Source organism: Pinus tabuliformis, chromosome J, assembly GCF_031772625.1.
Source record: "Pinus tabuliformis cultivar Carrire ecotype Pingquan chromosome J, CPIR1, whole genome shotgun sequence".
NCBI lineage: Eukaryota > Viridiplantae > Streptophyta > Pinopsida > Pinales > Pinaceae > Pinus > Pinus tabuliformis.
Window position 1 is genome coordinate 276,100,306 of NC_142295.1, and position 15,659 is coordinate 276,115,964.

The 15,659-nt window shown below is 36.2% G+C and overlaps 1 protein-coding gene across 1 annotated transcript; it reads left to right on the forward strand.

Annotated features, from left to right (window-relative positions):
* Positions 1-5,483: 5,483 nt before the first annotated feature.
* LOC149226854 (uncharacterized) lies at positions 5,484-12,006 on the forward strand. The gene is made up of 2 exons (XM_089380319.1): positions 5,484-7,140; positions 11,753-12,006. The coding sequence occupies exons 1-2, from the start codon at positions 5,484-5,486 to the stop codon at positions 12,004-12,006; spliced, it is 1,911 nt and encodes a 636-aa protein (XP_089236445.1).
* The last annotated feature ends 3,653 nt before the right edge of the window (positions 12,007-15,659 follow it).

The following is a 15,659-nucleotide window of genomic DNA, read 5'->3' on the forward strand; positions in this document are numbered from 1 at the left end:
TCTTCTTCTACCTGCAAAAGTGAATGGTGATGTGGCTCTTACTGCATCACGTGATCAAATGGGAGGGGTGGGCTGGTGTTGGAGATTTTTTGTTTTGTTTTTATGATTTAATGAAAACACTAATGCAATGCACTTTTGAAATGAAAATGCTTAATGCAATTAATTTTTTGTTTTTTCAAAGACTAAAAAGAAATGAATGAAATAGGGAAGAAAACAATGCATACTATGACACCTCCCCAACAACAGTGCCAAAAATTGATGAGCCTAGATATTCCAACAAGAATGCTGCAACTTCGAAGGCTACCGACTTTAATTATCAACTTGGGGTTCGTACAAACTTAAGAGATGACGACACTATATGTGCAGCATACACTGTGTCCTTCCTTTGCCGTCATTATGTAATGGAGTGCATGTACCGAAGTCAAATCCTAAACTAATTGTAGAAAATGAAATGTTTGAAATGGAACCTTAACTTATTTCAAGAACGAAAGTACAAGGAAAGAGACAGAAAATCAATATTAAATCATAGCATTTCCTAATTAACTGCCAAGAAACTATGCTTTGCAATAATGCTACATTATCATGAACCAAATGCTACTATCTAAGCATGGAAGTAAGAAGCATCAAACATCACTAATGTGCAAGTAAAGGGACTAAAATAAATCTGTTTTTGTCTTTTTTCCTTTTCATGCAAAATCAAGTATGCAAACTAATTTCGTTTGGTGATGTGGCAGGTGAATTAAGGATGTTGGAGGTTGGTTGGAAGGGTTAGGAGATAGTTGGATGGTGTGGGAGACCCTTGGGAGGCTTTTTGTGACTTCTTAGAGGTTTTCCATCAATTCAGCCTCAAAACAGGCCATTTCAGGAAAACCTATAGGATGTACTAGAAACCCACAGGATGATCCTGTAGGAATTACAGTGAACCTACAAGATACATACGAGAGAGAAATGTGAGGTGTTGGAGGTTATGGAAGGCCTCAGGAAGGTGGTATATGGGTGGAATAGAGTGATAAAATTCCTAGGATCACTTAGAACTCAAAACCAAAGTTGGGAGATGGATGGATTTGCTCAAAAAGCTTGGAGAAGTTTCCTTGTGAAATGATGAAATTGGTGAGGGTTTAATGACCAAGAAAATCAAATCCAAATTGGATGGGAATTTTTTTTTTATTAACTAGGATGTCTTAGGTCCCTATTCCAAGTGGAATAACTCAAAAAGACCTTTGTTAACCCATGCAAAAAATATAAAAAACATTACTAGTCGAAAATGTGGAAATTCGAAAACTAGTGAGCTAGTAAATCTAAACAAATGCCTAACAAAATCAAGTGCAAATGCAATGGGGTAATTTTTATTATGAACTAGAATATTTTAGTGATCTAATTCAAGTGGAATCAATTCAATTGAAGCTCGTTATAATTCTCTAAAAAATAACATAAATTTATTGTTCTTTGCTAAAAAGGAGGTCCAACAATCTAGATTTGGGAATAAGAAGACTAGTCCAAGAAACTCAATGATTCCTATGAACTTCCAAAGATTTTACAAGGATGAAATAATGATTGTGATCCTGAAAAAGAACTTACATCAACCATTTAACTCAATCCTAGAACAAGAAATCATTAATTCTAAATGTCGAAATATAAAGAAATAAAAACAAGAGATGCATGTGAATAAACAATGAAAAGAGGGAAATAAAATGATTTAAAAGAGCTCTGAGATTCCTGGGATGGCCAAGCCCAAGGAAAATCAGAGACCTATGGATGAGAACAAGATTTAGAAGCTGAAAATGACACCAATCTTCATTATTTTCATCATAGAGTTACATCCCTGCAAGAAAATACAATGGAGCTGAAAAAATACAAGCTCTCTCCCCAATAACACTAATGAAAATCTCCCCCTAGAGGAAAATTAGACTTCTTACTTATACAAAACGATTAGGAATCATTCCCCATGAATGAATGAAGCTTTTTCCACCAAAATCCCTTGATTAGTGGATCTAGTCCCCAGTAATAGGAATTTGCATAAATGGTAGGGAACACATTCCTAGATTTTCTCAATCAGTCCCTAGAGGCAAATTTGACTTGGTACTTATAAAAAATGATTAAGAATCATTCCCCATGAATGGAGGAAGATTTTCCCACCGAAATACCTTGATTAGTGGAATACATTCATAGATTTTCTCAATCATTGGAGTTCCACAATTTGTGCCATAATTCCATAATATATTGTTGACTTTATTATTTATTATTGATCCTCCAGTAGTAGAAGACAAGTCCCTAAATTATCTCCTCCTCCAACTCTTCATAATCTACCCAATATTCTCATAATATTCCACAAAAAATAATATTAGGCACAAATATTCAATTATTCATAAACATTCCTAATGAATATATTAAAGTTAAAAATAAATTATCTAATGCAAAAAGAGAGGTTTAATGTGTTGAAGGATGGTCATAGGCCTTAATTTATGTTTTAAATTAGAGGCATGTGCCTTAATTTGTGTATAATTTAGAGGCCCATCAAAAGGCTTCAGATTTTTGCGGGAAAACAATTGTCAAGAGGCCCTTGAAGTATTGAAAGAAAAGTTTACCATTGCACCCATCCTTAGGGGCCCCAACTAGGAATTGCCTTTCTGTATGCATACTGATGCATTAGATAAAGTTGTGGGGGAAACCTTGTGAAAACTATGAGAGAAATTTCCTTATGTTATCTATTTCATTAGTAATAGTTTGTCTAAAATTGAGTTAAATTACATTGTCATTGAAAAGGAACTCTTAGTTGTAGTACATTCTTTAAACAAATTTAGGCACTATATTATTGGGTATGAAAAATTTATTCACGTTGATCATGCATCCATTAAATATTTTATAAATAAGCTTGATGTCAATGTTAGGGTAATTAGATGGTTTTTATTCTACAACATTTTGATTTGAATATTATTGAAAAACCAGGGAAAGTGTGGTTGTATATTTCTTCTGTAGACTACCCTTGCCTACAAGAAATGAGGAGATGGTAGATGATCAACTTCCAGATGAACACCTCTTTTCCATCTTGGTGCTTTCTCCTTGGTTTGCTGACATAGCCAAGTAATTGGTTGCTTGAAGATTTCCTCCTAATCCATCATCCAGAGAGAAAATCAAAATTGTAAGGAAAATCTCTCCTTTCACTTGGATTCTGGGCAATTGTTTCATATTGGGACCATATCAAATATTCAAGATATGTGTAAGAGAAGAAGAGGTATTTGACATCCTCTCAACATGTAGTCATGGACCTTTTGAGGGTCATTTTTCTACTAATAAGACAACCTTTAAAGTTTTATAGGCTGGTTACTATTGGCCCACTTTATATCAAGATGCAAGGAGATACACCATTGGATGTGATCAGTGCCAAAGGATGGGAAAACCCATACCCGGGGATGAAATAGCCCAACAAACTCAATTGGCCTTAGATCCATTCGACAAGTGGGGCTTGGATTTCATTTGGCCAATTGATACACCATTAGGATAGAAGAGGTACAACATTGTGTTGAGTGATTACTTGATAAAGTGGGTTGAGGAAAAGGAAGTCAAAGTAGCAACTGAGCAGAATGTGGCTGATTTTTTAAGAGAAAACATCTTCTACAAGTTTGGTTTTCAAGGGAGGTAGTCACCGATCAAGGAGCACAATTCACATCAAATATAATGGAAGATATCATGAGGAAACACCATAGAAAGCACAAGACATCCACTTCCTATTACCCTCAAGCAAATGAGAAAGTAGAGGTCAAAAATAGAGCACTAGAGAACATCCTCACCAAGGTTGTTAGTAGCATCAGGAAAGATTGGGAAGAAAGACTAGTAAAGACCACTTGAGCCTACAAAACCACTTGGAAAATCACCACTGGGTTCACTCCATATGACTTGGTTTATGGGAAGAAGGCCTTACTTTCTATTGAGTTTGAATATAACACTTTGAGGATGAAAGCTTAGTTTGACTTAGAGTTCACTACAAAAAGCAAGAAAGGTTGCTCCAACTTAATGGCTTATATGAGTTTAGGATGCAAGATCTCCTAAACACTAAAATCATACAAATGTAAAGAAAGGTCTAGCATGACAAGCATATCGGGGAAAATAATTTTCAAGAAGGATATTGGGCCCTGTTATATGATTCTAGGTTCAAGTATTTCAAAGGGAAGATAATGACAAGATGGTTGAATCCATACCTAGTAGAAAAGTGTCATGAAAATGGATCTGTCTAGATCAGAAACATTGATGAGGAAGGTATTACCTTGTAAATGGTTATAGGTTGAAGCTATATAAAGTACCTTTGTCCAAGGTTTTAGTAGTTCAGTCAACGAAAAATTAAACGTGATTGGGAGTTTCATAGCTTCCAATCCATAACATTCCTAGAAAATTGGAAAAAATAAAAATAATAATCAAAAGGCTTGGAATTTGATGCCGAGACCAAGGTTGAAAACATTTCTGAGGTAGCCCAGGAGTAAATAAAAAGTGAGAAGAAAAAAACAAAGATCCCTAGGTGAAAACCTCCTCTATGGCACCTAGAGTAGGCATCTAGATTGAAAACCTTCACAGAGGTAGCCTTCTTGTCTAAAAAAAAAACAAAAAGGAGAAAAGATGAACACAAGGACGAAGCATACACATGCCTGCTAACCTTTCTCTTGTTTTGTAGGACTGCACACAGTTAGATGATTTCATGGCTACAGGGAAAAAAAATACAAGCTCTCATCCATCCTTCCATCCATACACCTCACCTCCATACTCTCCACTCATATAACCATTTCTCTACTCCATCCAATCAACAAGAAATTCTAAGCAACTGTAGACACAGATGTTGGAAGCGCTGAAACAAATGTAGACACGGATGCTGGAAGTGTTGAAGCGCAGGCCATCCATAACTTGAAAAACCCCGAAACAATCAAAAACAGGGATGTGGTAGACAAAACCGCAAACAGTAAAATGGAAGCACCAATCGATGAAACAAAAAACAGTGAAAGTGTACAACAGGAGTCGGGCAACGAAAACAGCATTGTATCTACGTTAAACAAAACCAGAGATTGTATAATGTCCGAAGAATGTGATAGGGTGATGGAAGAATGCATCGAACTGAAGAGAATTGATAGCGTAAGCAAACAACAAAAGTCAGGCAGCCTTCATCAAGATCCAGGCTTCCGGTCTTTAGGATTCAAGAATGCTAGTGACATCAACAATGCCGACCCAAAAGCCAGCACCTATGATCTGAATTTGATGAAAGAAGTCAATTAGATAAAAACCACAATTCTTCAAAGGAGAAAAAACCCAGAAGAAAAGTGGTTAATTTATCTTCTCAAGAATTAGGTCCAGAAGTCATTAGTGTTCTCAACAAAGGATTAGGGTTTGCAGTGACCCCTAAAAACATACCTGTTGAGAATATCATCTGTAGTATAGAGGATGGGATCAATAACCTATCTCTGGAGGACAAGGAAACATTAAGGCAATAATTTTCCCTCATTATGAGAAAATCAAAAACTCCCAAAAGTAATTTAAGAAAAGAAGAACTTCTTGCTCTTAAGGCCCTTCGAAATAATGATAAAATTGTGGTTCTTAAGGCTGATAAGGGTGGGGCAGTAGTAATCTTAGACAAAGAAGACTATGTCTGTAAAATGAATGAACACCTAGCCTATGGTAGTTATAAAAAGCTTAGCAAAAATCCCATTCCCAAAATCATGAGAGAGGTAAAAAAGACAATTTCAGAATCCAACCTTGAGGAGAAATTAAAGAAGAAATTAACACCCTCTTGTGAAACCATCCCAAGAATTTATGGTTTACCTAAAATCCATAAAGAAGGAGTTCCTCTTAGGCCAATAGTAAATACCATTGGCTCCCCAACCTATGAACTGGCTAAATATGTTTCCAAGATCCTTAGGCCTCTTGTTGGGAACACTGATTCCTTCATTAAAGACTCCCATGACTTTGTGAAGCTCATTAGAAATGAGAGGATGAACCAGGATGACATCTTGGTGAGCTTTGACATAGTATCCCTATTCACCAAGATTCCTCTTGATGAAGCCATTCAGGTTATAAAGGATGTTACTGATCCCCAAACCACAAGACTTGCTGAGATTTGTTTACGATCAACTGTTTTCACCTTCCAAGGTGAATACTATGAGCAAACATCTGGAGTGGCAATGGGATCACCCCTCTCACCAATTGTGGCCAACCTATACATGGAATACTTCAAAAAGAAGGCCCTTGAATCTTACCCTTTGAAACCAGCTTGGTGGAAGCGATTCGTAGATGACACGAACATAAAATGGACTCATGGAAAGACAGAGCTTGACAAGTTTTTCATTCACCTTAACTCTATCTCCCCTGAAATAAAATTCACCATGGAGATGGAAGAAAACATGAGTATCCCATTTTTAGACGTTCTTATCATTAGGAAGGAGGATGGCTCCTTAGGGCATAAGGTTTTTAGGAAGTCAACCCACACAGAGAGCTACCTCCACGCAGATTCCCACCATCACCCAACCCAAAAGTTTGGTGTTCTAAACACCCTGGCTATCAGAGCTCTTAGAATCTCTGATTCTGAACATTTAGACGAAGAAAAGAAGCACTTAGTATCAGTATTTAAAAGTATAGGCTACAAAGAAAAAGAAATTAGAATGGCTATAGAAAGGGCTGAAAGAAGGGTGGTATCTCAGGAGCCAAAAGCTCAAGACCAACCTCAATGTGGGAAGGTATTTCTACCTTATATTCAAGGGGTGACAGACAAGATTGCAAGAATCCTGAGAAGGAAAGACATAATCACTCAGTTCTCAGCTCTTGGAACAATTAGACAAAGTATGAGGTTTGTCAAAGATAATATTGATAGACATCAACTTAAAGGAGTTTATAAAATAGATTTTTCATGCGGGAAAATTTACATCGGTGAAACAGGTTGTTCCTTGCAAACAAGACTAAAAGAACATGTAGCGGATATTAGGAATGATAGGTCTCGTACTTCGGCCTTGGCAGAGCACTCCTCTAAAACTAAGCACCATTTTTGTGTGGAAAACGCCTCAATTGTCACAAGAGATGAACACCATCATAGGCGAAAGATTAGAGAGGCTCTTGAGATTATGAAACATCCACATAATCTCAATAGGGACAATGGCATCGAGATCAACAGTAGCTGGTTTCCCTTAATCAGAGAAATTAAGACCTCCAATACATCCTAGGTTTAGCTCTCCATAGGTAACTATCTCCCTTCCCTTTCCTCTTAGGTAAAATTAGCAAAATCTAGTTTTATTACTTTCATTTCTACTGTTACTCCTAATAATCAATCTCAAGGCATTAATAATTAATATTAAATATAATAATTATTAATCTATTAAATTATTAATAATAATTAAGTAGTGGACATTTATAATAGTTACTACTAATAATATTAATTATTAATTATGACCATTAAATATCAGTGTTATTATTAGTCCATATCAAGAATTAACTTTTATTATTTATAAATAACTATTAATAAAAATTAAGTAAATTTTTTATATTATTTATAATATTTATTACTAAGTATTAATTGTTATCATTATAAATTATTACTTATCAATATTATTAAAAAAAAATATTATAAATTATTACTTATCGATATTATTAAAAAAAATTATTATAAATTATCACTTATTATTATTTTAAATTATTATATATTTTAAATTATTAATTATTATGAGACTATGTATTATTATTGTTAATTTATCATCAAAAAATTAAAAAATATATGAATTAGAAATAAATCAAAAATCTTAACTAATAAAAACTTAAATAGTTGGATAATATTAATTATTAAGTAGCCGACCTTGATTTTTCGCTACCTGAGGTGAAAACTGGGCCATATCATTTGTATAGTCCACGATCTTGCCATCAGCTGAACATAGACAGACATGGCTACAGGATAAGTAGGCAACTAAAAATGGAAACGCTTAAGACTGTTAAAAAAAAAAGTAACTATAGTTTACCCTTAGTTGGAGGATAAGAGGTTTGGCCCTCCAAGCTTTTCACAGTAGCTTCTTCATTTAGTCCACATGGGGTAGCTCAAGCGGCAAGGGCCGTGGAAATGAAGTCTCACCAAACCGGAAGTCTTGGGTTCAAATCTTGGGCTACCCTTCCCCCGTAGAGGGGTACATAATGGACATGTAAATCGGAGAGTCCCACCCCAGCTTACAAAAAAAAAAAAATTATTAAGTAGCCGACCTTCATTTCTTCTTAAATCATAATAACTCACCTCATAACTATTTAAATCTCACAATTTAGCTTTTGTTGAGATTTGAAACATTGACAGAATATGGGTATTATTGTGGGTTCTCTGGTTACTAACTCAGAAAATAAAATCCACAGATGTCTAAATCAAGAAATTCTAACTTCACCTCCTCACAATGATGCTACAGGAAGGACTTGTATTTATACAGGAGGTCCTATAATGCTACAGGAGGAGCCAGTGAAGCTATAGGAGGGGAATCCAATGAGGAGAAAATAACAAAAGATCATGATTCCTCTAGGAAATGATAAAGGGGGTCCTCCAATGATTTACTTATGATCCATCCATCACCCATGCACTCCATTTCGCCAAAACTTGCTCAAATTTTCTGTTGTACCTCTGAGATAATAATGGTCAACTATGCGAGAGCATCTAAGATAAATGTTTTGGGGGTTTTTGTTTTGATTTGGGAGACCAATGAATAAAACAAATATAGAACTGATATACCTAAACCTTTGAATAATATCAATATCTCAATGAAGGGATGCTATAAAATTTCACACAATGATAAAACTTGAATAGTGGTGAGCAGAAAACAAAAAATAATATGATTATCACAATTCTCAAATAGAAAATTACATAATCATAAGTATGAAAACCTCTGACCAATGTTCAGAAGGTTCAAGAGAACATGCTTATGCTTACAACAAGATGCTGATGATTTATTGATTCAGAGGGGATTAATTAAACAAACATTCCACTAATCCATTCTCTTTAATGATTATCACTTCAGAGAGCTTATAGGAATATATTGAAACACAATTATTCCTACCTAGTTATCTCTGTAAAGTCATAAGAATATGAAGAAAAACATAATGAGTAATACTAGAAAAACTTACATGAAACACAAACTGTGCAAAACAGAATTCAGAATCCTTTGCTTTGTATTGAGGTTCCAGAAAAGTCAAGTACATAAAATGTCTAGAAATGCTTCATCAAGGGTTCAACCAGGTTCAAAGCTGAATAAAGAGTAATGAACAATGAACAATGAACCCCCTGATAACTCGAGAAGAGAGTTATTTATACAAAAATAAGGAAACATCATAAACTATTTAAGGATTTATTCTAGGAAAAGGAAGAATCTTCATGCAAGAATATAGAGACAGTTATTGAACCGCTTCTTGATGTCCCTGTTATTTAGGTTCTTCTGGCTTTGGTTTTTGATATTTTGCCTTTTAAGCTTCTTGTCTATTTGATCTTTATGCTGGGCTTGATATTCACTTATGATCTTTCATTTGATACACTTTGACCTCTGTGAATATCCTTTACTGTGTCCTTTTATCTTTACTATAAATTTCAAGTTTTTACTGTATATTTCAATATCATTTAACTTTTATGTCTCAGCATCAGGTAATTTGCATTTTGATCGTCTCATTTGTCCTTAACTGTATGCAGGATTTTGAATTCACTTTCTTGTAAACCTCGAACAACAGGTTTCGTATGATCACTTACAAAACACAACAAATGTTAATAAAAACACATGTTGGTAGGGAGGGCGGAAATGGATTCATTTTGAGTTGAAATATCTATGGAAGGAGTCTGGAGAATTATCAAAAGGTAAATAATGGTTATATGGGTTGCAGAGGCTTAGGGTGGTGTAGGAGGGTTTATACAGGTTTCTATGTGTAAATGGGTGAAAAGAACGAAGGTGAGGTTTTAACGTTTAAACAAGTAAACGTTAAACTTTTCAAAATTATAGCGCAAAGCAGTGTGAATAAGGAATATTGCATTCGGGAGTACAGTGGAGTGGTAAGCGGAGCCATCACACCAATTTTGTGGTGAAGGTGGTTTTTAGATTGGGTCACCCGATCTACTTCGTTGGCTGACACGTAGCACTGGGGGGTCGATGCAAAACCACCTTATCGGGCGGGTAAGGTTTGGTCACCAGGCCAAACCGATATGGATGTGGTGCGTTGGATGAGAGTGCCTTTGATTTAACAATGGTCGAGTGTGTTAGCCTCCTATACCAATAGGTTTCATATATCATGATTGGCAGGGGAAATTCCAAATATGTTCTGCTTTGATGAAGCAAAGATTCCAAATTTGTGTGTAAAACACATCTGTAAACAATTTTGTTCATGTCCTACTTGTTGATGGGTGATCCAACAGTGTAATCTGGGTCATGCCATGTTTAAATTGATGTTGTAGAATAGAGAACGAGAATCTGTCCAAACAGTTTAATCTTGGCAGATTAATAGTTAGGTAGAGAATAAAGGTGCCCAACTGCTTAATTTGGGCCCTTGGAAGTAATAAGGGTAGTCTTAGATAGAAAGACCTTTGAAAAAGAAAAAGAAAAGAGAAATTGAGGGTTTGCAAGTCCAAATGCACCCTCCTTGAAGTAATAAAAAATGCTAGGTACTAAGATGGGTAGGTAGACAGGGGTTGCAGAAGCTTGACTTCCTTCGTGTTGCTGGCCTTGACAAAGAAAGCATATATTGCCAAGAATAGAGATATCTACTCAACATCTTGATAACAAAGCATGGAAGCATGTCTAACTTCCCCATCATTCCCCACCAAACTTCTTTCTAACATCCCCTCAGTGGACTAGTGGGATCTCCTCATCCAGTCCTAACATCACTCTAAGATTGCAGCAACATCAAGCCAAGGTGTTGGTCTCCATCACACAAGAAAGCCACATTTCCTGTGTAAAATCATTCCCCACTCTCATATGCTTCCAAACCTAAGTTTACTTCTTAACCTTAGCCTTCAGTTCTTCTTTCACCCTTTAAATCCATATTCACCCTTTTAATACTATGCTCCCTCCTAACATCGAAACATCGGCCAACTCCTTACAGCAAGAGAAAGAAATGCAAGCAGGAGCAGAAGTAAGTTCTTCAAGGCAGCGAACCAAGGCAGAATCTAGTATCAAAAAGCAGTTCACAGACATAAAAGCAAGAAATGAGCCGGTTAGATACCAGCTCTATAACCAACTGCTCAGAATGGCACCAACCAATCAGGAGAGACTCATGTTAGCCTATGATATTCAAGAAGGGAAAATGACTCTCAGTCATTTTAGACCTACCATGCAGCATCCTCAGTCAGCAGCAGACTACATCAGAACTAACTTGGAAGTGTTTTCCAAAGACATCCACCCCATGGATCAGATTGAGCTACATAAGCAAACCGGGGAGATGGTCTACTCAACCTTGGCTGATAAAACTCTGTTGGCACACAGGTTACAAAATTCTCTACACAATACTGCTGCTCAGCTGGAACTAGAAAAGGCATCATCTCAAGCCAAGGACAACAGAATCAAGTCCTTGGAAGAAATTATTATAGAACTAGGACATGATCCAAATGATCCTAAAGGTGTACAGGCCTTGATGAAGAAAAAGGATGAGGATATAGCAGCTTTGAGAAAGAAGATCAAGATACCACCTACCCATCACCCTCAGACTGAAGGGGTTGCAGAACAAAAGAAAGACCAAGATGTGGTTGCTCTACTCTTGACCTTACATAAGAGATTGGTGGAAACAGAGAGTGCTTTGGAGGCGAGCCTAAAGCAAAGACAGGAAGAGCAAGCAACTCGGCCACCACCAGCAATCATAAATATTGAGGATACTCCTCAAATAATAGCTCCACCAGCTCCTCCCACCGGGCAAACATCGGAGGCAGGCCCTTCAGGCTCAGCACCAGCATCAGAAGGGACAACACAGGTAGCAGCATCAGAACAGGTACCCAGCCTCAGCATGCAGAATATGATGAAGGAGCTTGAAGCTCTAGAAGTATAGATGGCTGAACTGAAAGAGGCTAAAGAAAAGTTAGCCAAGCTTGAAGAGAAATATGACAAATCCAAGCAGAATTTGGCTGAAAGAGTAAGGGAGATAAGAGCTCTTGAGAAAAGGATAAAGGAGTTAGAAAAAGAACTTACTCTGGATAAAACTATAGGTGAAATCAAGAAGATTCTATGGGCTAACATTGGTCAATCCATTACAGACCAATGGCAGTCCATTGAAACAATCCATGAGCAAATGGATCTCCTGAGCAGGGCAAAAGCAGAAAATCAAAGAGCCCGGGCATCCCTGGGGAATATGCCTGAAATAGCCAACAGAATGATTCAAGTCCTCAACAATCGCACTGGCCTTCAGCTAGCAGGAATGGGTATCAGAGATAGAACTGATACCATTTTACTAATAAAGAGGGTGCTCACCTTGAGGAACTATGTGCAGACATTGGACAGAAGGTGTCAAGAAATGCAGACAGAGGTAAATGAATTTATTGCAAAAATCACAGCATTGCATAACAGAGGTCTTCCTAGCTTGGTAACTAGTGCAGGAAGATTATTATCACATGAACATTATGCCAAGAGGGTCAACAATTATGCAGCAAATCAAATAACAGCATCCGCAAGCATTTCAGAGGAAACAGGGCCCCCATCTGGGCAGACTCTCTATGAAAAGTTGGAAAATTTGTTTTTTATTGAGCATGAGATCAAGCACCTTTTTGAAGTGCCTCCAAATTACTACAAATATACTGAAGCTGATGAAACTCTGATTAAAATACAGAGACACCAATTGCCTACTGAAGATTGGTGGAGAGGCATGATAGAAACGTTGCTCTGATAAATCAAATTTTGTTTGTAGTCTTTTTGATCAATCTCGGGTCAGCATTTTCAAAAGACTCACATGTTCAATCTACCTGGGCGGAAATAGAAAGAGCAGATGGATAACAAGGATAATGACTTGGCACAAATAAACGAGTGCGGATGACGGGGCTAAAGCAGTCGCGCCGTGATAAAGCAGCAAAAGGCGAAATTCCTCGAAATGGATGCAAAGCACTCGGCCGGCCCAGTTGGCTGCAAAGTCAAAGAACTCTGACAGAAATGAACAGCTGTTGTTTGTCTATTTTAATGGCAATAACTGTTGTATCTACTATTTTTGAAAGTTGGTAAGAAAGTTATGAGTTAATGACTCATCTTTCAGATATTTTGTGAAACACTTTTGTATATATATCCCCACGAATAACTTATTTGGGGTTGTTGATTTTATTCTGGAGAGCTCCGCTGTATCTTCTCAAAGTTGAATACAAGAAGCTATTGGTGTTTCAATTTGGATTTGTTTGGACATGTTGTGATGAGATTGCCGGCTACTGCAGGATTCCCGTGTTATCTCGTGATACAATAAGTTTCTTTTGAACTGTGTTTTGTATTTTCTCTATTTGCTGAAACCATCTATATTATATGTTTAATACTCTTAGCAGTAAGGAAAAAGAATAGTTTAGGATTTGTCCATTGAGGCACCCTAAACTCAATCTTTGTTGCTAATTATGTTTTCTTCAGAACTAGTTATAAATGTGGAATTCTTAAATGCTCCCATTTTCTCTAAGTTTACATGGTGAAATCTATTCAGGAATTCTTAACTGCTCTTGAATAAATATTCAACCCTTTATACTCGTTTTCACAGTGAAAGAAATCTTCATTGCCTTTCATTGTGTCGGTTCTTACTGTTTTTCCTTTAAATCAAAAGTTTGTTTCATGAATACCTGTCTGGCTCTGCAGTAACACTATCCTTATCACATATCCCAAGCAACATACAATCATGGACTCCCATTGCCCAATGGAATAAAACTCTCTGAACATTGCATGCCCCTCTTTAGAGCCTATCATTCAACCAAACTTCAAACAAAATTCAGTGTTTCATAGCTAGCCTAAAATTCCCAAAACAAAGCTAAATCAGAAAGAGAGAGCCCTCTCTGATTGCAGGTAGGCTAGGACCTGCAATCCAAAGATTGGTTTGTGGTTACCTCGGCCGTACTCCCTTAGGAGTCGAAGGGAACAACCTGAGTGATAACAGAGTGATAAAATAGTGTGAAGGAAAAAGAAAATAGAAATGGAGGGTCCCAATGGGTTAATTACGACAATATTGCGCTTAATTACAGGTTTAAACTCAGATTAGGCGATCAGGATGATTAACGGAGGTTTAATTAACTTTATCGTGAATTGATAAGTTAATGGGTTTTGGGTGAAATACATAGTTTTATAGTTAAACCAAGGTTTTAGGATATTTACGTGAAAGGACTTAATAATATACAGGAATGGGTATTTTAGGGATTTAATATATTAAGTCAAAAGTTAATATGAATATGAGCGAAAAGGAGATGTGATAAGTTTAATGTAAATTTGGAATTATATGCTTGTCATCCACATACATTAGTACTTAGGATAAAACTTATTTTGTGGTTTTTTGGAGTATTTGTGAGTGAAAGGGGAATTAACATGGGATTTCCATTTTTCCTAGGCAAATGGTGTTTAGCCTTAGGAAAAGGGGTTTTTTAGGGAAATGAAGAAAAATGACTTTTGTGAAGGAGATTCAAATATTTAATACCTATAAGTCATTAAGCTGAGGGTCCAGTCCCACCAGAAGTTAGAGAAATGCTCTGAGACTTTATGACTGAAGGTTTTAGTATTGGAGAACATTTGGGAAGGGGAAATTAATAAGTATGTAGTGGAAGATGAGATGAAATGAGGGGGAAGTTAACTAATCAATTGTGAACATCAACAACCTTTCTTCTACTTTTCCTTTGCTTATCCTAACATTTTTCTTCACTTAATGGGTGCATTTAAGCTAGCAAACCCTTTCCTTTTCCCTTTTTTCTTTTGAAAAACAAACTATCTAATTCTAACCTTATAACATCCAAGGGCTCAGATTAAACTAATGAGCTCCTTATTATTCTCTACCTAACTACTGATTTGCCAAGATTAAACAGTTTGGCTAGATCTTTATTCTCTAACTATAAACATGAAATTTAAAGCATGAAGCAATCAAGATTAAACTATTTGACTGTCATGGGTTGTGGCATTTATGACAAGCTGCACACAACCATTATTTTGCAGAAAAAGGTAAAATAGTAGTGGCATTTGAACTTGCACACTTTCAAAGTTTATTTCTTTTTCTTTTCTCTCTAACCTAACATTTTGTTTTTTGCCTTGATTTTTTAGGGCATCTATCCTAACATTTTCTTTGATATGGACATATTTATGAAAATATTTCCTAACATTTTTATTTAATATTCTTTTTGTCCATATCATATCTTAACATTTTGTAAACATATTTTTCATTTTTTGACTAATTTATTCTATCTTATCCAAATCAAAAAATGTTACAACATCGGCTCCAATTGGGGACTTCTTTCTACTGTAGAATGCAAATAACTTGTAGATCCATGTGCCTTCTCCTCGGGCTTTGGAGTCTTTGCTGTAAAAAAAACTCACTGACAGCTTAAAAAGAAACCAGAATATTTACAATGAAATGTATCCCAACTTCTTAGTATTGAATGAAATGTTTGAGAAACCTTCCATTTACAGGATAAGTGGAATATTGTCCCTCAAGATTTTGTAGCACAAAGGTGTTGTTACCCTTTACTTCAGCAATTGCTAATGGATCAA

Bases quoted from the DNA above. Each gene is read 5' to 3' on its own strand.
- LOC149226854 (XM_089380319.1), top strand. From the start codon at position 5,484: ATGAGAAAATCAAAAACTCCCAAAAGTAATTTAAGAAAAGAAGAACTT. The intron at 7,141-11,752 runs GTAGCTGGTTTC...TGGTGGAAACAG, and splicing joins CAATGGCATCGAGATCAACA to AGAGTGCTTTGGAGGCGAGC.